The sequence below is a fragment of the Malurus melanocephalus genome, unplaced genomic scaffold, assembly GCF_030028575.1.
Source record: "Malurus melanocephalus ecotype Western Australia unplaced genomic scaffold, MMel_1.1 scaffold_5, whole genome shotgun sequence".
NCBI lineage: Eukaryota > Metazoa > Chordata > Aves > Passeriformes > Maluridae > Malurus > Malurus melanocephalus.
In genome coordinates this window covers 4,579,531-4,606,198 of record NW_026623237.1, presented here as the reverse complement: position 1 = coordinate 4,606,198, position 26,668 = coordinate 4,579,531, and the positions used below count along the sequence as shown (strand labels likewise).

Sequence of the window (26,668 nt, the reverse complement as noted above, 5' to 3'; positions counted from 1 at the left end):
AGAGGGTGGTTGGGCATTGGAACAGGTACCCCAGGGAAGTTGTCACAGCACCAAACCTGCCAGAGTTMAGGAAATGTTTGKACAATACTCTCRGRCATGYRGTGYGACTCTTGGGGATGCTCCTGTKCAGGGCCAGGAGCTGGTTTCAATGATCCTTGTGGGTCCCAYTCGACTATGCATCTTYTGTGATTCTGTGACTTTTTTACTCATTATCTTACTGTACATAGTAAGATAAGAAAATGTCATACCTGTGTGCAATTCAATTGGACCAAGAAGAATAACAGGTTTTAAATTTTTCATCTCTTGCTCAAACGTATCATAGTGAAGTATTTCTTCTTTAATTTCAGACAGGGAGGGATCAGTAGCAAAAAATTCCTGTGTGCAGTTTAAAATGTCAATCAACAAATATCCTTTTCCATAATTTTGGTAAAACATGTTATAACTGTTATTCAGTAATTACTGAAAATGTATACCAATATTATACCTTGTTTTAGCCTCCTGAAGCCTTGCTAGCACAGTAAAATGAATGTTTATAAATTTCTCTGTCAATAATGCTCAAACCTGTTTGGAAATTCCAACCAAATTTAACAGAGAAACAGATATTCAAGGCATATTAARGACCTATTTTTCTGGCAAAAACAGATGATGAAACAGAGGTCAAATATATGGCCATACTTACAGAAAGACTACCTCATTACCCAATTATGTGTAAAATGATCACAATAAAATACGTTTTCTAAGTAGTTTCCTGAGCAGAACTCAAAGGTAGAAAAGTTTTGTGATTCTGAAAAGCTGCATTTCAGAAATGTTACTTTAGACCTCTATTAATTATGCTTACATTGCATGGGCAAGTAATAAATGCTGAAAGCTTTATCCCACTTCTACTGTTCTGTCTGAAAGTACCCAGACAGGCAGCGGAAGGGCTAGCATAGCGGAAAAGGAAGAATGAAGTAATTAAAGCATGTGTGTATAAAATTTAATTGCTTTATTATTGAGGCTTTCACTAGAGTATCCTATTCCTCGGCAGAAACTAGATCAAGCAAATAATATTAATTTGATTAGACTTAAAATTTTAATTAGACTAACAGCAAATTTTCAGTCCTTCATATGAATTGGTGGCATTTTAGCCCACATAAACTGATCTTGAATTCTAATATTTCRTGTTCAATACAGCCAAGGCTGCCCTTCAGCTTCACATTCCCCCCCAGTTCCTCCTCCTTATTGGTGAGAACAAGGTACAGCATGGCAGCTCTTCTTGCTGGCTCTTCAGTTCCTCAGAGAAAGAAGTATCATCAATTCATTCCAGGAAGCTCCTGGATTGCTTRTGCCCTGCTGWGCTGTCCCTCCAGSAGACACCAGAGTGGTTGAAGTCYCCYATGAGGATCAGGATTTGTCACTGTGAGRMTGCTCCTGTGTGTCTGCAGAAGGTCTCATCTGCTTGCATTTCCTGGTCAGGCAGCCTGCAGCAGACCCCCACWATAACATCACCTGTCCCTGCCCTCCTTTTAATCCTGACCGGGTTTTCCCTGTCTAGCCTTCCAAAAGAGCCTGTGTCTCTCCATTCCAGCACTCCATCCACTCCCTGGAGCCATCCCACCATTTCTGTGATACCACTGGCCTTGCAGGTGTGTGTGTGTGTCTCTAACGCCTCTTGTTGATTCCCCAGGATATTGATTCCCCAGGATTGAGACATACCTCATATCACACTGGGTTAGTTTGTCACAGCCTAAAATCCAGTGTTACACAAACAAAATAAAGCAACTRCCAGGTTTTTAGTATCTAGAATGGCACAACAGCAGGAAAAGACAAACCACAACACCAGAAATCAGGTAACRTGCTATTACTTCTCTTTAGGAGACGTACTATTCCTATGAAATGATAAAACAAGAATTTCAGCTGTAAATGGGTTTTCTACATATTTTTCCCTTGATTTTCCCCTATGCTTTCTGATTTCAAAAGGTAAGATTATTGAAGAACAGTCCTGTAGGTGATCATCAGTAAACTGACCTGAAATATGGCATCTTTATCTTCTGTCCACAACACCTTATATTTATCAAACTCCTGCAGAGCTTCACTAGCTACTTCTTCTAGAGCACTCCCAGCAGAAGAGAGGATAACAATTATTTTGGTAATAGCTTCATTTTCTGCAACACCTGCATAAAAATTCTTCAGCTTTTTGACAACCCTTTCATCAGCTCCTTCTGTAAAATAAAATTATATATAAATAAATGAACTGTTAACAGTCAGATTAGAATTCTCTTCTAAACCTATGCATACCAAGATGATCAAGATGCTCTTCAGTAAGGTTGAATATCCTTCAAACATCTGACTGCCTAATGTGATGTACCATCTGCTAGCTCATACCAGGCACTATACTGCTAGAGCAAATTCAATCCAAAATGAAGGTTTTCAAATGTGAAGAAGATAGTCTTCTTCATTCACAAATTTAGTTTTCTCCATTTTAGATTCATTGTAAGCAGAATATCAAAGGCCTCATAAACATTCCACATTATTTCATTATTTTTTAATTCTGATAATTAAAGTTTTTWAATTGTATATACTGCTTAAATATACATAAACATGTATATTTACATATGTAAATATGTGTGTAAGCTTCCTGAACTCTTTGATGAATTGCTGAGACAATCAGGGTCAATACAGAAGCAGATAYTCTTGAGATGTGGCAAGCTACTTCTGTCATAAGAATGCCTGAGCATTTTGAAGCAGATTTCAGAGAATGGAGAAGTAAAATCCACCCTTCCTACTACATACATTGATTAATGAGGGGATTTAAGGAACTCCAAGTTCTCTTTTACTCTGAAGACAGTTTTCTGGGTCTGCTCACTGGAAATAGTCTCAGATTGATCCATCTTTAACAGTGTACTCCATAAATCTAATTTCCCAACCATTACCATRTGCCCCAGTTGTTGCTGACATCTACTTAAAGGTGATGAAAATGGTCACTTGCTGATGATGTATTTTGACAAAGCAGAGGAAAAGACTGTGACTGTCTGATGAGGATTGTTTCCTGCACCCTGCTTGAAGCCCATTAAAAGAGCTTAGAATCATACAAGACACGTCATTAGAAGTCCAAAGCACCAGCTCTGGACTGGCAGAAAGAAAAGCTTTCCAAGATGTTACAGACTTGCCAAAGGAATTGTAACAAAGATGAAAATGGATTGCATATCACTGGGCCAATCAAACAGCTAAGAGAACCCAATGGCAAAAATATATTTAGGCTTTTATGGCTGCTTGCAAATTGTATGGAGAGATGCCTRGAAACAATACTAAGGAATGAAGCATTTGACCAAAATGGATGTAGGTCTGTCTCCAGTCTGACTATTCACATGAAAAAATATTTGATGTGTTTTATAAACTAATMTAGCAATATATTCAGCATTTAAAATCTTTACTGAAATCTAGCTCTGTTTCTATCTCAATATTTCAATGAGACTTAGTATAAAATCATTGCTTATGTTTTCAACTACATAATTATGGCTACATTCCACAATAAGTAGGCAAAAAGATTGATTGGTAAGCTTACTTTGCCTGAAATTAAGTAAAAKATTCAGAATCTAGCAATTTTTCCAAGATTTTTTTGCTTATTGTTTTTCAGAGTTCTAATACTTATATAACCCTGAAAAGCTATTTCTGACAAAYACAGATAATTAAACCAAAATAAACCCCAAAATTAATGTAAAACAATCCACAGTAGGCTTCTCTGAAGAAAAGCGAGCTTATTCACAAATATTTAGCATAGTTACTAAAGAAAAAGTTTAAGTAAAAAATAAAAACATACAAACAAACCACTTACTTTCCACTCTTTTGCCTTTTTTTCCTTGTGATGAAATGCCTGCAGAAGCTTGCTGCGTGCCCGATTCTGGTTTTAAAATAGATTTTTGCAAATGTCTCTGTCCCCACTGAGCAACTCCACGACTTACTTCCAGTGTTAAGTGAATCATGCGATTGATGGCATGCTGTATTTCTTCCAAACTGGGAACGATTACCTTTTTAAAACAGTTGAAATATTGTTGGAATAAATGCAACCAATTGTCATTTTTGAGACCTCCCTTTTACTGTAGTGAATTGCAGAGGTTACCCCAGAAGAGAAGCTGGGAAATACAATTCTAGCAAGATTGTCTGGCTCAGAATTGCTTCTAAAGAGATGATACATACTGTAGTGACCTACTAACTACTCATCCAGTCATACTGTGAGTGAAATGGCAATCAAGTTTATAAGCAGRTTGATTTATTGGCTTTTTAATTATTTTAAAAATTTCTACAATATTTTAAGCAGCATTTTTGTAATAGCTTTTATATAGCGTGTGGGAATACATTAAAAGCCTCGTTTTTCACACACTAGAATAACAAAGCATTAGGAATTGCATGCTACGATACAACCACCACATCCCATCCTTCTCGGGCCTCCCTGTGGTCTCAGAAATGTCAATATGAACACCAGTTCAATGTCAAAGGAATATCACCTTAGAAAAGGAATATCACCTTAGAAACTGACCATTATTTCACTATAATTTCAGTATAAAACTCTTAATCTTTATAAAACATTTAAGTGATATTAAGTTACCTTCTCTCATAAAATAAAAAATACATATTGCTGACACATAGTTATCTTATTCCATGGAAGAAAAAGAAATTAATGCTTTAGTTAATTGCAATGGAGCTGCCTTTTTCCCCTGCACACAGAAATCCACAGTTCTTTTTTCCTCGGTTTTGAATCTTCTATTTTTGTTCAGTATTCCTCATTCTGGTCACCTAACTTCTCATTTAGGTGACTAAAGCCAAAGTGCGCAAAGATAACATTCATCATTGAAATTCAACAAAAGGATTTAGATTACATAAGAGTTAAAATAAATAGTAATAATAATAAAAATAAAGCAACATRAAGAACCTGTTCCAGTAATGCAACTGCACGTGAGGAGCACTGTAATCATTCTGCAAATGAACGAATCATTCTGCAGATGAACAGATTGCAGAGTAATTGTTAAACCACACAAGGTGAAAGGCCAGGTTCTGCAAGTACCACTGAGACAGAGACCAGAACACTGCAACTGTGAGCACATTTCATCAGTGCTCTTGGAGCATTGAAAGATGTGAGCAGCTGCTCTCCCTTGGAACAGGTGCTGGTTCAGTGGAAGTGTGCCCACACCCTGCACTCAGGCAGATGCAGAGGTAACGATAAAACAGTGTATTTTACCTTACCTACATGACATAAAACTTACCAGATTGGGAATCTCAAGGTGTACTTCTGCTTTTAGAAAAGGAGCGATGTCCTCAGATTTGCTGAAAATAATTTTGACACAAATCATAAACACTTCACCACAAAACCTCCTCAGATTATCTGAGAGATATAATTTTGAGCTACATTTTCTGACTAAACCCACATGGAGAGTTTTCACATTAAATCATGTACTAATTCCAAAACCCACAGTAGTTTCTTGTTTCAAGGATAAAGAAAACAACGAGAGCTTCACCATTCTGACAAAGGCTAGTTTGGATCGAGCCACTGCTTTCAGAATTTTTTATCCATATTGGATAAAATGGATTTTAATCTCTCAGGTTCAGARTGATGGAACTCTGCCAGTGCTTTGAATAGGGCATAAGAAGGTCTCACTGATCATTTCACGCAACAAACTATCAAGATTAAAATTTTCCCATGTTATATTAGATAAATACTCAACAGAATGGAAAAAAAAGCTTTAAAAGCTAATGCAAAATGATAAAAAACATGATGTTAGCCTATTCAAAACAAAAATTAAACCTAAAAACAAATAGCAAAGTAAAATTTGAAATGCTGTGGTATGACATAATGGCCAAATAAGGAAGGATTCAACAATATAAGACAGCAGACAAATATGAAGGAAACATCCAAAAATTTCCTATGGACTTCGATAAGGATTTCAATAAATTTTAAAATGAAAAATGTCCTTAGAAAAAGAAAAAAAAGTAATTCAGACTTTAACACATATTAATGACAAAAGGTAATAAACTTCACTTGCTCAAAACAAATTCTCATAATAGAATTCTAGGTAGGCTTTTCAATATACAATATATTACACTGAAACATTTCTGTCCCTGAAGCCTATGCCTGTCTGAGCAGAGAAGAATCTACAYAAAGTATACTGAATATAGCAGACTGATTTTGTATGGATCTTGCCATTATCGTGATGAATTCATAGAGTCCATACTGTTGAAGGGATCTTCCATTTGCAACTTACGCTGTGACACTCATTCTTCTTTTAATACGATCCAAAGACATTCGGGTCGCTTTCTGGAGGCTGATCAGCAGTCGGCGACTGAAATAGGACAGTAAGTCCCTACAGTTCTGTAATAAATTAACCACACATTATTTGGTATCGTATTCACACAGGAACCTGAAAATTATTGCACATGGTTCTAAGTCAAATCTAATAGATTTTGTYGGATGGAATTTATGCTGTAAGCTGCATGAAAAACACAAAGCAAGAAGTTGGGGGGAATTAGTTTATAAGTAAGTAAATAAATAAAAGCTACATGGAAAAGAAAACAGTATGTGAGGAAACAATTTGTCTTTTTCTGATACAGAATACAGAAACTTATTTTAAATATCACACTCCTTGAGAAAAGCTCTCCATATTAAAAAAAAAAAAAAAAAAAAAAAAAAAAAAAAAAAAAAAAAAAAAAAAACAAACACAAAACCCATGAATTATTCAAGAATGTTGGTGCATATGTACCCATTCTGAATAAGAGACAAGTACCACAGAATCCAATTGGATAAGAAGACTATGAAAATATGGCAACATGAAATGATCACTCTTACAAAAAACAATATAACGTTGCAGCATTATTACATTTGTGCTTGCAAGTCTTTGTCCCGTACTTCTACTTTCCTTCTCTGCTGAATATGAAGAGGTGGAATTCTTCATGGAAAAAGTGCAAAGATTCCTTTCTTGGTGAAGTTGGAGAAGGACAGAAAGGATGAAAGTTCCTTTCTATCCAAGAAGGAAAGCCTGTGTTATGGCTTAGGCACATTATTCTCTCCAATTTTCACACTTATCGCTGGTATCAAGAATTTGTTTTACAAAGGTGATAATTGTAATAACAAGCAATACAATTGTGAGAGCTAAAATCCATCTTAAATTCACATTTTAGGTAAGCTATTTCATCATTTGTACATTACATTTGATAATGGCCTTGTGATGTCTTTCGGTAACATAGATATGCAGCTACCAAAATTCAAGATGCTAATCTGATTGGTCTAAATCAGATTTAGATTGGTCTAAATGATTGGTCTAAAAAATAATTTCCTTGCTAATCTGATTGGTCTAAAAAATAATTTCCTGATTTTCACAAAATACCTTTTTAAACTCTTCTTCTTTATCATGGCCCTTGCTATCATCACTTGGAGGTCCTTCAGCAGCAGCTTTTTCTTTCTCCTTTTCTTTTTTCTTTTCTCCTTTTTTTTCTTTATCAAATGCTATATGTTTTCCTGTAAATTTGAAAAAAAAATAATTTTTGTAATTCCATATATGCTCTGCTTTAAAGCATGCTGTCCCCTCATCAAAGGCAAGACAATACTGACTTTTATTTTAGTAATACCTACATAACCAAAAATGGATTTTATTTCACAACAMTTTTTCACACCAGAAGTGTGGTTGAGTCCAGCCTATAAGCCTTAACCAAACAAACACTACCAATGCACTGCCAATCTGTTGTTAAAGGTAGATTGGTAGATATGGATGTATCAGGGAAAACAAACAAAAAAAAAATCAAAATTGTTATAAACAATCCAACAACAGACAGAGAAGTATCTTTCTGTCAGCTTTTTCTGTTTGCACCCCATGGAATCACCTGGATTATTGACCCTGACTATGCCTCTATAGCTGGCAAAATCTGAACCCAGAAAAAAAAAATTCTATGAAAGAAAAGAGCTCCATTACTGATTAAGCCTCAAAAATATTTTTTTCTTAAAACAGTATTTTTCTTCAACTACTTTTCTTGTACTGTACGGGATGTTCTAAAATCTTTGTGAGACACCCCAAAGGAGTGGGAACCAGCCAYACRTGTGCCAGCAGWTGACCATACTAATTTAAACTGACCYGCCAGCAAAGCACCCRTGTTTGAGACATAATTCTACTGYGGCAGGAAAGTAAAAACCAGAAGGACCATACCAAAMAGSTGACACAGYTSAGAGGAGAGGAACAATGTATTTCATTTATGGCTGGGGGGTTGTGAAGGAGGACAGTCATGTTGAGTGACAAAGAGAAATGGGACTTTAGTGCTCTTCCTCTAGGGCAAATGCTTTCCTACTCTAAACAGAAGGACAGATTTTAACTCCAGAAACMCCACCAAAACTGTATTTCATGAGCTAGTGGTTTAGTTTAACAGTGGTTAAAGAAGGCAGAATGGTGACACARATGAAACTGTAGTGGGAGGGAGAAGTCTTAAAAAAATTAGCTAGAACAGATCAGTTTTGATGAAAACTAGCTAAATCTACAGAACTTTTTATTTAAATAAGCARCATTAACTACCTGGTGTCTCTGCGGGCCTAGAAGGTGGAAATTCATAATTCTTTTCAAATATATTTATTAGTTCTTGAACAGCATCTTCAATGTGCATGCTTTTGATGTTCAATGACTCAGCACATTCTTTAGTATAATCCTGTTAAAWAAAAATATCAATGAATTGTCTTACTATCACTAATTATCTTATTACTGTTCCTCTTCATGGAGATTCAAAACATTTCCCTGAAAATTGCATTCATCAGACCAAAACTATTTAAATTAAACATATATATTTATTAAAATATAATTATATATTTATAAAAATCTTCTATTATCACCATACTTTTAATGCCTAAAAATTTCCATTTTTGAAATATAATGGTACTTTTAGGTGCTCAAAATAAATCCTGAATATTGAAGGGARGCCACAGTCTGAATCTGAAATTACCCAAATATTGTTTCAACTATCCTTAATGATTTTATTTCCTTACACTGATTTGATATTTAATACATTTTTAGCCTATCTTGGAACAASAAACCTTTCAGATATTCAAATATACTTTTGGAAAGTATTTTTTGCCTTCTCCTTTTTAAAAAATTGAAAAAATAGGGGAGAATAAGGGCTATTTATGTCTGAAGTCCTTCATAYACAAAAAATCTCATCTATTTACAAAGCACTTAAATAAGATTTTCTATGAAATACTACAGCTTAAATATCTCAAATACCAAAGAACCAATGTATCTTCATATTAAATGTTTCAACCAAAATAATTTAATTACTAATAAAGTTCTGTATTTCCACATAGAGAATTATTTTTTTAGTTTTATTTTCATTTACTAAGGCATTTTTTTCTAACACGCCCTAGAATTGAAGTTGAAAAATGTAAAGTGGCACACACCTCATTGTCAATCAACAGATCCTCTATTTCGATAGGAGCATCTACTGGTAAGCTAATTAAAGAAGTAGTTGATATTTCTTTTAATATTGAACCAATCTGCACTTCACTTAAAATAATAACCTAAAAGAAGAAAATCACATTAATACCACACACTTATCCATAGAGCATAATGTATTCTATTTTAGAGAGCTCTAACAGCTAAAAAAGGTTTAGCAGAAAAATAAATGCAAGAAGGTTACAGAGTAGAAGATCCTCTAAGAAAGTGAGTAATAACAAGAGTTATGCTAACTTGAGGATTATTCACAAAGGCTAGACTCCCAAAAATCTTGGCTAGTTTAACTGCAGTTTTAGGCAGACAGGCAGTAATGAAAGTCAGAAGATCATTCCTGAAATTCAAGACACACTTGCTGCTAGAGTAAATAAAACAGAGTACTAAAACAAGCTACATCAATATAATTAGATTCTTGTTCATGCTCTTACTGACCACAAATCTAGCAGCAAGGCAAGGTGGGGATCTACTGTGAATTGCTTGATGGGTTAATCATCAGTCTTTCTCCTTCTTTTAGTTACCATAGTTTTTTGCAGGGTTTTTGATTTTAAATTGCAGCATTATTACTAYACAGTCAACTACAGCAAATTATTTTTGCCATGGCAGAATCCAAGTAAAACTGACTTTTAACCATTTATCTGAAATAGTTTGCATTTGTGATATTCCATCTTATTTTTCACAATATACCTCATGTTTCTGTTTCACATCACTTTTTTCCTATTTGTCAACAATACCCCATTCACAGCAATCAAGAGTCTAATCTTAAAATCTTAGCTAATCTAATCTCTTGAAGAGTCTAATCTTAAACTTTTTAAAATTTATATGGGAGGGAAAAGTAAAAAAAAATGCATACAATCTAAATATTTAAGGAAAATAGAATGTTTCTACATAAAAACATGGTTATTTCAGATATACTCAGGCTTACAAAACTGTTCATTTCTGACACAGATAATMTTTTTCCAGCTTTGAGTTTCAGTTGCAAACAGAGCATTTGATCATAGATACGATTTTCTACCATACATAAAAAGAACTAGATATAATGACCAGCAACTAACAATCTCCTACCATATGGGACACAATTTATGATATTCATAGAAAAAAAGAGTCATAGAATTTAGCCACAAAGCCAGAAGGGCAATATGACTGTCAAGGTAAATTCTTGAGAATAAAACAAGCCAATACAAGTCCTTGAGCATGTTAAATCACAAAATCATGGAATACCAGGTTGGAAGAGGACTTCAAGGATCATCTTGTCCAARCTTTCTKGGCAAAAGCACAGTCTAGACAAGATGGCCCAGTATCCTGTCCAGCTGAGTCTTGAAAGTGCCCAGTGCTGGTGAATTCACCACTTCCATTGGGAGATTATTTCAATGGCTGACTATTCTCATTGCAAAAAATATTTCTCTAGTGTCAAATTGGAATCTCTCCATGAGTGACTTGTACCCATTACCCCTCATCTTTTCCATGTAAAAAGGGRGTCCCCATCTTCCTTGCAGCCCATCTTCAAATATTACACCATGATGATAAGGTGTCCACTAAACCTTCTTTACTAAAAAGGCTGAACAAATCCATTTCTTTCAGCTTTTCCTCACTTGTCAGGCTTCCCAGTCATTTGATCATCTTTGTGGCCCTTCCCTGAACCCCCTCCAAATCTCTTCTGCRTAGGAGGGACCAAAACTGAACACAGTGCTAGGTTTGGCCTGAACAGCACTGAGTAAAGGGGGATGGTGACTTTTTATCTTTGCTGGTTGATGCCCTTGTTGATGCAACCCAGCATCCTGCTGACTTTCTTTGSTGCAGCAGCACACTGAGCTTGTTAGCCACCAGGTCCTTTTCCACAGAGCTGTTCCCCATGTCAGACAGACTTCAGCCTATGCTGCACTCCTAGATTATGTTTGCCYAGGTGCGAGACCTTGTATTTGTCCATGTTAAACTTTATAAAGTTCTTGCTAGCCTACCCTTCAAGCCTATTCAGTTCTTCCTGGAGGATGTCTCTCCACCTTCCCACTCAGCTAGGTATCATTGGAAAACTTTGCCAGGGTACACTTGATCCTATCATCCAGATTATTTATGTAGATTTTAAATGTGAAATCAAAAGAATTAAGAAATCATGTGACAAACACAAGAAAGTAAAAGAGCACAGAGCAGCATGCAAAGAACTGTGAAGAAAAAGCATACTCTCCATTATTTTACAGGCTTCACAAAGAGGATGCATGCCTGATATGAATAGAGTTAATGTTCAAAAAATTCTCCACTGAACAGTTTTTACATGGAACTGTCTTTTGTGCAGCTGCACCACTGGACAAGCACTCAAAGACAAGCAGGCATTGACTCTGAAAATCAGAGTGAAAGCCCCAGAATCTGAAGACAATCTACTTTAAGGGCAAAAGTAAAAATCAAACATATGATGGCAATAATGGGCGAGAATTATTGAGTATATCCCTATTCCAGAAAAAGAACCTATTTTAAATAGCAACAACATTTCTTTGTATGGTACAAAAATAAGTCCAGATTATGTTCCAAGATCCTAGAAATAATTTCTGTAAGCTTTTCATTTTTTATATATAGTGARCAAATGTGTACCTTTCTCAAAAGCTGTCTATATACATGCAGAACTTCATCAGCTTCTTGAAAGAAAGTTTCCAGTGTCACAGATGCCCAAGTCAACATAGTAAGTCCTTGCCTCAACACACCTTCCATCTAAGCATWAAGATATCATTTAAAACCAACAGAAAACAATTAAAACAAATGCCATTATTATTATACTCACTAACATTGCTTATAAAACAGAGTGGTGTKCAAGGGAGGTTACAAGTTACCAAAAAAAAAGTCAAAGAAATTTATGCAATAGGAAGGAAGGGGAGGGTAGTGCATACTACAACATCTGGTTTTTCTGTTTCTCATACCTCAGCCCAATTTTGTAGTTATACAAACTTAAACAAACTCTGCAGTCTTTTGGTGTTACTGCTTACAACCAAAAAGAGGAGAGTTACTTAGAACAATCACATACATATGCAGACATTGTAAGTGTCTGATAAAATAAAATGGCTTGTGGGACGGATATTCTGCATCTCCAACAAAACYGTTCCTTTAGTGTAGCACATAACGTCATCGTGTAGCATTCTACGCCACTGAAGAGACTCAACTGACAAGGCTAACAATTCTCTCCAATCAAACCTCTATATTAAAACCAGAGATTTGTAGACATAAATAGACCATAAAGACTGTATTTTTGTTCTACTGGTCTTACTACGCACTAAAATTATTTAATTGTAATACATTATTTGAGAACTGTATAAGGGATGCAAAGAGTGAATTTCTAGTCTTAAAAGTCTTAGTAAAATTAAGTACACAACATGTAGATCCAGCTAAATATTTTAAAATTACAAATTATTTTAACTTATTATGAAATACACTCAAGTGCATACAGCAATACCAACCCTTTTCATTTTTGGTGTCATTAGATTTACAAAAATGTTCGGTGTTTCTTTACGCAAATCTTCATAAGCCTGGACAATACCCTGTCAATTATTAGAAATTATTAGCACACAAATATTATTGTTTGTATTTGCAAACAATTTTAGAATTTTACACAGACATTACATACCTATGAACAGCATTTCTGGAATGTAATGAATTTGTATCATACTACAGAAGGAAGAATGAAAGCYACCTCTGTGCAATGGCTTTCATAAAGCACAATGCCTTTCATAAGGCACAAAGCCAGAAAAAGTATGATCTTTGTCTAGAACTAAAGACAACTTGAGCTTTAGCGACCATGACTTGCAATACCTGCTTAAAATGGAGTATCATATGCGTTAGGTGCTTAAATCAGGTGTGAACTCAAATTTAGAATATCCTCTTGTCTTATGATACACACACACACACACACACACACACACACACACATACACACAGAGAAATCTTGTATAACTTCTCATCCCCAAAATACAGGCTTCTTGAAAAAAACACTATAGCAGATACTATGTCAGGTATAAAAAACGTAACTTCTCTTGCAGGTAACCTGYGAAATTCTTCACATTTTTGTGGCTCACCGTATCTTCCAAACCAAACTAACTACAGCCTTTCTTCCCAAAAACTCTATAAAACTGCATCTTACTGACTTTCAGGCAGTGAAAACTCCTTGGATATCTTTAATTGTTTCATGTTCGAAGTATACTAAGTGTGCCATTGGGTATGTTAAATATATATTCTTATATTTAAGTATCTACCAGCCCATACAGCACTTAGCAGGGGGTTTTCAAATGAGATCTTCTATGTCCACCTCTGCAGTCTACAAATTTACCTTAAATTATTTCTTACTCAGCTTTAATATTTTACTATTGAAAATATCCTACAATTAAACATACTTTCCTTTAAATTTTTCCAAACAGCAATCATGACACTTTCSAAGTTTACCTCTAACTGTGTTTTGTTTGCCTTCAGTTTATCTTCTATTATTGCTATCTTGACTGCTTGCTCTGGTACKTCCAGACCCAGCTTTAGCATACATTTGGTCTCTCGCACAATCTCCAGAATGTGGGGATCAAAATTTACCAGRAACTTCTCCGTTTTAGGATGACGCACAAATATCGTGGATTGTAAGGCTGTAAAGACATTCTAGTATCTAATCCTTTCTAAGGCAAAGGATTGCTTATGTTCTATGAATTGTTACGAAATCCAGATTTCTAATATTMCTGTATGGTGATTAAGTATGTATGGTTATTTGTGAAATAGCTTCATGCTGTTTCCAGTTAAAGAAAAYACACAACTGACTTCCATCATATTAACTTTCAGCCTGTCTCTTCATAAACCAAACAAGCCTCAGATCCAGWCATAATTTTTTTCAGYCTAATTWAAAAAATTATGRAATTCATTTTCTAAGGACCTKGAAACACAGTGAATATCAAACAYTRCTAGGCATTAAGTAATAMWTGTCCTTAGAGGGACTGAAGCAATACAACCTTATGAATAATTATACTGGAAAGAAAACAGAAAGAATTCTTAAATACTACACATGATGAATTTAAATACCAAAGTTATCTATGTYTTAAATTTGTCACTACTGTTTATATTCATCTGCCAAATAGGGTACTAAATATGCAATCCTCTGCACCAAAACCAAGTTTCAAGGCCAGTAAGTCACTGAGTCTACTTGCCAGATCTTGATTTAACTTGTACATTTTAAGGGTAAACAAGGCTTTAAAAAATATCTGATTTGAYTTGTGTGAACTTAGTATTCAACAACAGTTTAAAGAAGCAAGTACATATTTAATTACTTACGATACTGTAATTGTGACATTTCCTTCACCCATGCATTATGATAGACTACCTCGAACTCCACCAATACATAGGCAAGTTTGTTGTATGATTGAACAACTGCTTTACCTTCTGGACTTGCCAAGATATCCGAATGTTTCTATTAAAACACAGTACATTCAAATTAATACTACRTCCAAAAACACCCATACCACTTGGGTTTTTCCCAATTCAACTATTTTCTACACATAGTCAAAGTTAATACTCTGAATTATACTGATAGAGTTATTAAAAACTCTATCAGGTRCTTATGATTCAAATTTAAGGGGCAATAAAGTCAGTAAGAACTTGTAAGGAATAAATACTAAATATTTAACACCAGTAAGAGCAATTATTTTAATATACTGTCATAAATACCTGCAATTCATAGTGACATGGATRCTCAGTTCTACCCAAAATTTAATAACTGAAAATTTGGTGTAAAAATTTCATTTTTTAACCAGTAATGATATTGATGCCTGTTTTCCCTTAGAACACATTTCCATGATCATTGTTCATATTTGAGGGAAACAAGAAAGTGAACACCCCTCTCACACAAAATTTAACTTTGCAGGAGACCTTAGACAGTTTGTAGGAGAATGATTCAAACATTTCAAGAATTCTTCAAGATTCCTTTCAACTGAAATAGTCTAGTCTGTTCAATTTTAATACCACATCTTGGATCTACAACAAGGGTTACTGCAGAGCAGTATACACATAAAAAGAAAAATGCTGCATGGCACATAAAAAGTGATATAATCATAACCAGAAACTTTATGATCACTCTACTGAAGCAAGACAGTTCACTGTTACACAAAACACCAAGTTTTTGGTCACATCAACTTACATGGAAATAGCTGATAGGTTCATTTATCCTTCTGAACAGCTGTCTCACCCACAATATCCTTCCTGCAACAGGTGGCATGTTCCGAGCAAGAGGAGGGTCATCCTTCTGAGTCTGGTAAATCTGCAGTAAGAACAACATCATTAAACACATGGATTAAAAAAATCTATTGAAATGTTAAATTGTTTTCTCTGGTAGCACAGTTTCTTCTTCTTCCCACAGATTAAATTCACATAGAGTCACACAGTACTTCATTGAGAGAATAATTTATTTCTTCCCCAACTTGGTATGCTTCAAAGATCCACACAATGATATCATTGCTGGTATCTCTCCTGTTCTCATTGTCTCATCCTGTTTCTCAGCTGTGCTTGCTTAGGACAGAGACCTGAGTACACCAAAAGGCATTGCAGACTCGGGCTGAGCAGCCAGCATTCAGGACCAAGTCTGACATCTGACTTTGAATTCTTCTGCTGGAAAAGCAAGCTGTTTGAATAAGTGGTCTTGGGAGACCTCTTCTGGGGTTTTGCTCCTTTGCTCGGGAACTGGCCTCAGGAGAGGTCCAGGCTATATTGCCAACTGACAGCTTTCTCCTACAGACTAGAAAAAATCAACACTGTTCTTCAGACACATGTATCTATTAGCTAATGTTTCAGGATTTGGACTCAATGATTCTTGTGGGTTCCTTCCAAATCAGGATAATCTAGGGTGCTATGATATGCACTTTTCTACTAACTTCTAATCAATACACATATAGATACCCCTGGGTACACAGCCCATGCTTTTATCTGTGCCCAAGATGAGAAAAAAGTGTTCTCTGCTCAGTGAATGGCTGCATTAGAGAAAAACAAAAACAATAGAAACAACAAAACCCACCAAAAAAAAAAAAAAAAAAAAAAAAAAAAAAAAAAAAAAAAAGCAAAGGCCTAGAAGCATAATGTACAAAATTTGCATTGACAAAGTATTCAATCACTTTAGAACTAGCACTGCCATGGGAGTAAATTTTTATTAGAAACAACTTCCTTGGTAAAGATAAAAGGCAATTCAGTAATATCGAATAAAAAGCAGCTAGAACTAGTCAGTAGAATCAAGACATATTCTTYGACAGAAGAAGGGAGTATTTGTATCCACCCAACTTCAGGCATGCAAACCAAAGAAATTCAAGTAGCTTCACGGTGAACTTGAGAGGAACTGACCTGGATAAAACCCTCCAGGTAAATGTACCTATTTTTCTTTTGCCTAAGATAATACAGCTATGGGTAAGGTACATGATTTTTTATGAAAGCAATGMTGCTGAAAATCTATTCATCCAATTAAGCCAGTAATTAGAAGTTCAGGAATTGTTATATGGAGAATGTAGGTAGGGAAAAGATGCTGTAAAGATGATTCAGAGCAACTTTGCTAGGCTACAGTTTTAAGTCATGGTTTGGAGGGATAGTTTTCTAATGAGTGTGTAGTTTATGGATGCTTGGCTCCTTGTGTAAACTTGTACACTGACCTTAAAAAAYGTAAACATCTCAAAAAACCTTTTTCATCTGTCTGGTTTTCCAGATTCTCTTTATACTCATTGAAGAAAAAGGGTCATTTGGAGGGAATTATTTAAATCTTCAGGACACTATATAAAATTGATCAGATGAACTGACTTCAGAGTAATTACTTATTTCTTGAGTAGAATGGGAATTTGTACATCTAGTTTTGGACATCTAGTTCTAGATATTTATTTTACAGGCAAAGAAAAAATTTACAGTCAAGTGGTATGAGCAGTCCCCAGAAGTTAATTCTCATTTATACYTCMGTCATGGGACACTMCAAAAATCATGAAGAAATTACWGTATAATGAATRTAAATRCAATTTACCTGTARTTTACATGTATTTTATGCTGCCACMGCATTTGATWATAGCTACCTAYAAATGCAAATTACATGTAGAAGCTCATATAATAAAAAAATCCAAAAGGTACATGCAAGCAATGTACACAGCTAGTAAAGAACATGTTTCTTTAAATGTAATTGAAGAAGGAATGACAGATAAAATTTTGGTTTAAAGTATAAAATTGTAATGACAAATTTGCCTTCAAGAGCAATTGTGCATATTTTATTGCCCACACACTAAGGTCTGTTTTCTGTAACAGGAAAATAGAAGTATGATGAATTGAGCATCGGGAGTAAATTAGTCAAATAGGCAAAATAAATTTAAAATTATTCATATTAAAATACTTRCTGCTATTTTAACATGATGTCTACAACTTACTGAAAGGAAATTAAATACCTTTTTAGTTGCTTCGAGTTCTGATACATAATGTTGAAGAATAGAACCAATTGTACGGACTGTTTCTTCTTGAAGGCATGGCATATTAAGACTTTGAAACCTGTATTAAAAATTAGTACCCAAAATGACATTTCTAAAATAATATTTTTTTTATTTATTTTGGGGTATATGACCATTATATAACGTGAAATAAGCAAAAATCTTTTGAATCTGGAAATTGAGGAAGTTGAGGAAGTTTTGAAGAAGTTTAAGCAAGTTGAAAATTTCTGCCCTGTTATTTTGCTTGTTGTTGCTTAGTATTTTATTAGGCTTTTACTTTAATATCCTCTTGTATATAAAAATAATCTAATGAAACTAAGAAACAGAATGTATTGATTCGCATAAGAAAACTAAAATATATATTTTATTACGTGATTCAGAATATCATTAATGAAAAATTTTCAATTAAGCCCTTTGTTCTAAAGTTCACTGAGTTGTTTAGATAGTGCTAATACGTAATTTCAGGTTACTTTAAAATATTTTAARACACAGTTGTCAATACCTTTGAAGTAATTGAAGTGATTTCTGTGCAGACAAAATTTTCCGGAAACAGTTACGCATAAAAGTCTGTAGCTGTGCCTAAAGAATACAAAACTCAGTACTTTTTTCTGGTCAGAGAATAGTATTTTGATGATGTTTTCTTAATATAGTAGCATTTGAAATTGTTRCTACTTAAAGCACAAAATAGCAGCCTTATAATTCTATTCTAAATATAATTAATAAATAGCTAGTTTCAGTCAAATAATCTCTAAAATGTCATACAAGGTCTATGAAAGAAACAAATTAGTTGCAAATTTGTTCTGCCCAAAGTCTAATCACATTTCTCCAGGCTAATAAATGACTTCCACACAGATCATTCTCTCAGGTCTCTTAATTTTTGTCATTTTGGTTGCAGAGTGACAAACATCTATGAGGACTGTTTGATATATTTTACACCTTCTTTTAAAAGAAGGAGAAAGAATGGAAAGAGTCTCCCTCCAGACAAACATCTCCAAGCTCATAAGAAGAAAAATGTAGCCTATTCACAATCCAGTCTCACTAATATTCAGTTCAATAAATTCTTCCCCAAATAAGTTATAAGAAGTTATAATATTACTTACCTCTAAACGTTCAACTTCTGTCATGAATTTCACAAAATCYGTATCAAATTCTGTTACATGCGGATCAAGGGCATCATAAGGTTTCTTTTGAAAAATGTGGTAGATATTTTTGAATTTTACTGCCAAGAGATCTACTCCTTCAATTGCACACATAGTCAGTGCATTAAAATTCTGTTCTACAGCTATCATCTCCATTATCTGAAATAAAGATGTTATATTCATGCTCAAAATGAATTATTTGTTATTTCCTCTATAAACTAAAACCCGAGTAAAATAAAATAAACAACAGCCATTCRTCTAGCTACTGAATTCACAAATGTCTTCTTTCTGAGTCAAGTATTGTCACTAAAACGTGTTTAATTCAGTTTTCAACATCAGTTCTCACCACAACCCAAACAAAGTAAAATAATCCTTGTTTCTCTTAATGATAAAGAAGGATTTTTAWTATTTTACTGTTAGATCCAATAGGATGACATGGCATGTACATATTGATGACAAATAAGAAATACATCATGGACTCACAGAATTCCTACCTTGTGATGTTTATCATCTTATCCCTTATTTGMCCTTGTTCTGCACCTATTTGACCTTATTCTGCACCAAGAAGAACCTATTATCTTTTCCACACAAATCCTATSTATGTCAGTTTAAAATCACTTCACTGCATTACCAAGCTAAATGTCAAGACCACACCTAGCAGCAGAATCATCTGAAAAATTGTGTTTGGCAGTAAACAGGAGTTTTTAATGTAATTGAAAAAAAAAAAAAGCAAAAGTGCATTATTTTTCACATAATTTTAAACCTCCTAAAGTAATGATCTATGTCTAGACCAATCAGGTTATTTCTTTCCACTCTAAAAGAGATAAATTGTCAAGTTGAGAAGGGAATTTTGAAGTAATTGSATAATGCATTGGGATGACTTACTCTGGGGAAATGCCTAATTTCCCTCAGCAGAGAGTTGAGGGAATAGACAAATTCCTTTACAGGATGATTAAGAGCATGTATGTTGACAAGCATCCACTTTGTCCAACTRTTTTTTTGAGAGAYGCTTCTTTTTTTACCAATAATAACAGCACACAGTATACTCACTTTTTCTAACCTCCTACAAAAAGCTTCAGATTTTCCAAAAATGTACATTTCTGATACTTCAATTGGCTTTTCTCCTTCACTTTCTGAAACTTCATGAAAGCATTTCTGATATTCTTTCAACAGACATATRCATTCCTAAAAAGTGAAGGAATAAATACCATGCTCATTATGCCATGCTTATGCATGACGGACTAGAGAACTCACATGGACTGACATTCCAAAGTTGTTAGTTATCACTTCATGTAGTTTCAGTCAACAGGCAACAACAACTTAAAGGCAGTGGTTTACTTTTAGTATCAATAGAAAATATTTGCAACATATGAACATACAACAGYACAGTACAATGAACTGAAGAGTGGTGGTGAATGGTGCTAGTGGTRTCTACCACTGGACACTAATGGACACTAGTGGTGTCCCCCAGGGATCTGTGTTGGGCTCAGTCCTGTTTAATATATGTACTGATGATCTGGATGAGAGGATTGAGTCCACCATCAGCCACTTTGCAGATTTGGGTGCCTATGTGGATCTGCAGGAGGGTAGGAGGGCTTGCAGAGGGACCTGGTCAGGCTGGATCAAYGGGCTGAATCCAACAATTGGCTGTTTGATAAGACCAAGTGCCTTGTCTRCCTGGACTTTGGTCACAACAACCCCCTGCAGYGCTAAGGCTGGGGGCAGAGTGGCTGGACAGCAGCCAGGCAGAAAGGGACCTGGGGGTACTGACTGATGGCAGACTGAACATGAACCAGTGGCATCCTGGTCTGTATCAGCAATAATGTGGCCAGCAGGATTAGGGAAGTGATTCTTCTCTGCATTCTATGCCTTTTTTTTTTGGAAAGATAGGAACTCCGTAATGGAAGTCTGGAAAAGGAGAGGGTGGAAATGAAGTTAGCATTGGCAGCCATAATCCCAGATGCACATATTTTGCCAACACATATTGCATACTCTTAATTTGTCCTTGATAGGTCACCATCAGATGAAGAAGAGGAARAGTACCTTAGCACTGAACTTTCATGATACGCCAAAGAAATCTTGTATTGGAAGGAACTACTGTAACATAGTCAGGGTCTATTCAAATATCAGATTCCCCATGGCAGAGGAAGATGGTACCATAYCAGAGGTATTTCCCCTTCCATATCTACTCTTCCTCAAGATGGAAAAATGTGGAATATCAATTCCTTGGGTGCACATATGGCAGAGATACCAACTCCAAGGTCAGTGACTGACCAAACTGATCAAGATGAGGCCATTCTAATTTCAGCAATGCCTGTGAGCTAAGAATCRGGAAAACTTTCAAAGCATCATGAAATAAAAGGACACAAGAGGTGTGAAGTGCTTGATACATATTGATATGGACTTCCTTATGACATCAACAGGTAATCAATAGGCTCCACACATAAATAATAAAAATTAATAAAATATCAAAATACAAACCTTAATTTTTCCAATGACTATTGATGTCTCCTGCTCCCAGACTCCATTCAAGCCAGCATCTGTAATATATGCTTTACATGTTGTGACCATTTGATTTGTAACCTAGGACAGACAAATGAAAAAAATGTAAGTCTCAAGCTTCACAGGAAATGTGCCTGTTTCACAAAATCTAACAAAATTCTCATGTGCATGTAATAATATTATTAGATTTGGAATAAATTTCACCTGTGAGAAAAATAGTGGCTAAATAATATATGCAATATACACAGCAAACACCCTATTAAAACCCTGAGAACACTCCCAGAAGTATATTCAAGTTCCAGGACATATTTTAAATCCCCTAAGTTTAGCAATACATATACATAAACACAAAATGTCATCAATCAAAAATCCGAATGTGTTAATGACTTAAAGAGAGAGAGGTGTATGTGCAGATGAAGAGGACATATCAAAGAGAACAGCTACAAGTAGATAATATTTTCCATCTATGAAATAATTGAACAATTAATAAATGAACAATTCAAAACAGTTCTCCTGACACAAAAGTACTGCAAAGCAGGTTTTAAGTATCCCTAACTGAAAAAAGACTGAAAACTGCCATACCAAAGGCAGCYTCAAACTTAAGGAAAATGACTGAAGTTGGAGACAGGACCTCCAGTGTCACCTCTGATGATCATTAAGTGGAAACAAACAATAAATGGGGACCTTAAACCACCGGATTAAAATGCACATTTTTCCTTTCTATTTCTTGGCTTTGTTTCATATAACCAGTTTATGACCTGAAATTCAATTAACTTTTCTAGTATGACTTGCTTTGGAAAACAGGAACCTTTTGTCTTTCACACTTTGGAGAAYAGCTTAGTCAGACTGATGGCCATATGCCATAAGGTCTTCAAGGCAGAGAATAAAACAACCTTTGTGGATTATGTGATTTAGGAAACTACTGATCAGATTCATTCAGATCACAAGATTAATCAGGAATATAAAAAAAAATCACAATGATGAACTAAAAACAAAGTTTCTTTCAGAAGAGAAGTCTAATCCAAGTTTAATCCTCTTGTGATCAACAAAGTTCTCTTCCTTTCCCATGTAGAACCCCACTATTTAGTATCATTTTTAAACAAATGTTCTACTGAAAAATCACGCAATTTTTATAATTATTATATTGCTTAACATGCTTACCTTTATAAGCAAAGATGTAATTCTCTCAGAAGTGTTGTAATATTTTGAAACACGGTAAATCATTTGTACAGCCTTTATCAAGTGTGGTATTCCTTGTGTCATTAATACCTCAAAGGAGAGTTTCAAGAAAAAAATTACTCAATATTCTTAGCAACTATATTTCTATTCTATTGACAACTTTTAAAACACATCTGTCCCATGAATCAATCATTTAAATGTCACATGAATCAATCTTTAAAATGCCATAGCATCTTATCAAAAGTTTTCTTATAAAAAAGACTAACCATACTCAATAATGTTTCAAACCTCAGCTAACAAGAACAATAAAAACATTCAATCATTTGCTAAGATATCAGACTAAAGATGTAATAAGATAAGAATAATTGCAATATACTATTTTGAGGAGCAAAATTTAATACTGATTCAAGATGTAGAGATTGCWTTTTTTGGCACATAGAAAGTATTTTTCTGACAGCAATTGTCTATATTGAATGATTTTGTTTTCCTTCCAGTGAGGCTGCTAAATGTACTTTCATTGTGATAACAATCCTTACATAAAATGTTTCATTCAGACATTTCACAAAGCTCATGAAATAATTGTCACAATGTTCGTTTCATTAACAAATGCGTAATTCACTCAAACAACATATGAAACATCTAACTCTTTCACATATTTGGTGAAACCAGTCTTCATGTTGTTAAAATCATACTGTGGCAGTACTTAGTAGCTCAAACACTATTTTGGTGGGTGGAAAAAAAAAGGTAAAACATTCATTAACATTATCAGGGATTTGTCAAAGTTGCAATTCAGAAATCAAGGAAGTAATTTTGGCTGTCMTCCCTCAATGAAAAAGCCAAGCTCCTGCAATTAACTTTGAGTTGCAAACTCAAATTCATATTCTAAATAGACATAGCTSGCATTTGCATTTAGCAAGAGTGTAAAATAAATGCTATATGGTATAAAAACAAACATCTGTGTCCATGTTGTTCATCATCACCACCACTATCCCTGAAATGGAATCAGGAGACCCTGAGTCTATAGGTTTTCTTCTTCAGTCCTTGACAAAAAAAAAAAAAAATCCTGAATACTGAACTGTGCAGAAATTTCTCTGATTCAAAACCTCAAGTTAAATGTTCAGTCTGAATTTTCATATACTAGCCTATTTCAGCTACAAATTTCACTGTGTGATACTGCATACACTAAATGCCATATTTCATACACACACTAAATATCATCATAAATGCACATGTACTCCCTTCCTTATTCACAAATATATAAAGCACTTTTCCATACMAGATACTAAATTCACCTCTACACAGGATAAAGGTCTGTTTAAAACAGGAAATATTTAGCTTGGAAGTCATTGTTTTTAAGCTAAATATCATAGAAAATCCTACCTAAACGACCTTGATCTCTGGAACATGATTAGACAGAAAKTCAGATGTATCCAAATTGCTCCAGAATAAACAAAGAACTCTAATTAATGATCCTATGTATTGGTTAAATTACGAACTCTTCAATGGATTTCCACAGATTATTGTCTCTCTTYGTTTATGATGTCAGGAATTTTATCTTCATAACACCTATGAAGTAGCTCATCATTATGGCCTGGTACCTGGCACCCTCTAGTGACACCTTCAAGAGCTGAAGATAAGCAGCTTACTAACGCTGCTTATCATGCTTGTCTCATACTACTCTGTGCAATAGGACCTCTGTGTCATACATTATCAGAGTCCTTTTGCTTCCTCTCATTTAAAACTTTGTCACAGGATCCTAAACTGCCAGAGATTTAAAAAAAAAGAAAAATGTAACACTTCCTGACAGGGCAGGAGGCATTAGGACCAAAACAGGAAGGACTCGAAACCAAAGGTGAATAAGCACTATTTTTCTAGGGTAGTTACTCCTTTCATCCTATTCTGCAATAATCATTAGGAAAATGCACCTTAATAATAATTTGTAGCGATTATAACAAATAACTAATATCTTGAACTAGAATAGTGTACAAGGACAACCAATTATTTAAATTCTGACTAGCTGGTACTTCAAATAGAATCAGATAACACTGTATTCTATATTAAAACATTATTTTACCCATTTAGGACCTCATTAGGTTTCATCGTTCTCTATATAAGTGAAATTTTGGTACTTTGGTTATAGTTATRTGATCATTGACACATATGACATTTTCAGGGGAAGACATATTTGGAGATTTTTGTATTATAAAATGTGTACCTGGTTGAATTGCTTTTAAAAACAATACTGGCAGCAGGTCTGATTTATGAGGCAATCATATGTGTTTATGCTTGTTTATTAAATGCATATTTCAAAATACTATCTTTTATGAAATACATAATAAATTAATGCCTCAGCATTTAGCTTGAAAAGCTTTTAGAAAAAAAATCATAAATGTCAGAAATGCAAATTAGAAAATAATACTTTAAAGTAAATGTAAGGAAGGGAAGATTTATTTTGCTCTGAGATTTCTATGTAGATACCTAAACTAGGTAGAGAGGCATAAAGAATGGTGAAAAGCACACTTACAACATCTGTAGTATAAAGTGGCTGACAAACTTTTTCAAGTTTGTTTAGGTATTTCACRTTATCCTTCGATTCATTTGCTGCATCTGTGATTCTGCCATCTAATTCTTGCCATGTCTAGCAGGAAAAGAGTATTGTCAAAAACTTGATACATAGTCAACTATTTCTTTAGCTTGCACTCATTTGCCAAAAGTAAACATTGATAAATGAATTTTTAAGAGGCAGTAGAAAGCAGGAAATAAATGTTAATTTATTGTATTTATTATACATATCATATRTTTTATGTTCATTTTTAATTGTATCCCTGAAATGTCTTCTTCTTTGCCTGAATATATTCAGCACATCAGAACCGTATCTAATTTTTCCCCTTATAAGTCTCCTCAGCAAAAGTCTCTTAGATGAAATTTAAAAAAACCCCAAATCATAAGCTTTGCCTACTATAGTAAAAAACACCATAAAAAAAAAAAAAGAAAAAATTATTACTTTTAGTATTTTAGAGTGTGCAACTTTCAGAACACTAATAACAGCTTTACAGTTTGGTCCTTTGATCTGTTCGATAATAAAGTTCAATTTAGCAGATGTATATTTCCAGTTCTCCAGTTCATTCAGTGGACCTGAATCCTTAGGTTCTCTCTTTAGCTGCTTGCTCTCAATCAGAACCTGCAACCCATTTGAAAAAAAGAAAAATAAATCAAATGTCTACTACAGCAAATAGACAAGTCATCATAGAGAATAAACACTCTTGAGGATACTCACTCGAAAAGGAACATGCTTGCAGTTACTGACCCATGAAAATGGTTCCCATTTGGAAAAGCATTCTAAGTCTGAATCGCACTTAATCACATTCTTAAACTGAAATTAAGGCAATTAATACATATTTTCAACGGCTGTCGTGGTTTGAACTTGACTGAAAGCCAAAACACCCACAACGTTCCCCCCCCCTGCCCCACCCGAGAGGCAGAAGGAAGAGCAAAAGTCCAACTAACACTAAAATTTATGGCTTTTAGATAAGATAACATAATTGAAAGAAAGATAGGTATATGCTCCAGAAAATGGTCATACAGGCTGAATAAGTTGCAAAATTGATTTATTACTAAAAAACTACTAAAAATACTACTGCACCGGGGAGGGGAAGAGAGATAGGGAAAAATTTACAAGGAAAAGAAATAAAACCAGACATTTTTAAGACACCTGTTATTCTTTCTGGGAGTCTCTCCCAGGTCACCCCTTCCCACCCCTCAATGCCTTCCTGGGCACAAAGCGGGGCAGGCAATGAAAGTTTTAACATAGATCAAACTACTCATAACGGTTATCGTCCAGCATCATAGGAGAAGAATCCTTACAGCTCCAAGCTGTGGAAGTTCTTTTCTCAAGAAACAGCCAGTGTATAACTGCTGATGGCATGGGATTATTTTTCTTTACCTTGTGAGA

The 26,668-nt window shown here is 34.7% G+C and overlaps 1 protein-coding gene across 1 annotated transcript in view; it reads right to left on the bottom strand.

Moving 5' to 3' along the window:
- DNAH8 (dynein axonemal heavy chain 8) overlaps positions 1 to 26,668 on the bottom strand; it is a 114,262-nt gene that overhangs the window by 74,763 nt on the left and 12,831 nt on the right. The window contains exons 7-27 of the mRNA XM_057369934.1: positions 25,721 to 25,897; positions 25,241 to 25,354; positions 22,699 to 22,806; positions 21,517 to 21,618; positions 20,086 to 20,220; positions 18,997 to 19,194; positions 18,399 to 18,475; positions 17,858 to 17,957; positions 15,595 to 15,714; positions 14,733 to 14,868; positions 13,869 to 14,056; positions 12,890 to 12,970; positions 12,033 to 12,149; positions 9,401 to 9,520; positions 8,529 to 8,658; positions 6,732 to 6,736; positions 6,237 to 6,343; positions 5,241 to 5,301; positions 3,815 to 4,007; positions 2,008 to 2,198; positions 249 to 375 (exon numbers count right to left, since the gene is read on the bottom strand). Coding sequence (XP_057225917.1) covers positions 249 to 375; positions 2,008 to 2,198; positions 3,815 to 4,007; positions 5,241 to 5,301; positions 6,237 to 6,343; positions 6,732 to 6,736; positions 8,529 to 8,658; positions 9,401 to 9,520; positions 12,033 to 12,149; positions 12,890 to 12,970; positions 13,869 to 14,056; positions 14,733 to 14,868; positions 15,595 to 15,714; positions 17,858 to 17,957; positions 18,399 to 18,475; positions 18,997 to 19,194; positions 20,086 to 20,220; positions 21,517 to 21,618; positions 22,699 to 22,806; positions 25,241 to 25,354; positions 25,721 to 25,897 — 2,587 coding nt within the window. The remainder of the gene's footprint in view (positions 1 to 248; positions 376 to 2,007; positions 2,199 to 3,814; positions 4,008 to 5,240; positions 5,302 to 6,236; positions 6,344 to 6,731; positions 6,737 to 8,528; positions 8,659 to 9,400; positions 9,521 to 12,032; positions 12,150 to 12,889; positions 12,971 to 13,868; positions 14,057 to 14,732; positions 14,869 to 15,594; positions 15,715 to 17,857; positions 17,958 to 18,398; positions 18,476 to 18,996; positions 19,195 to 20,085; positions 20,221 to 21,516; positions 21,619 to 22,698; positions 22,807 to 25,240; positions 25,355 to 25,720; positions 25,898 to 26,668) is intronic.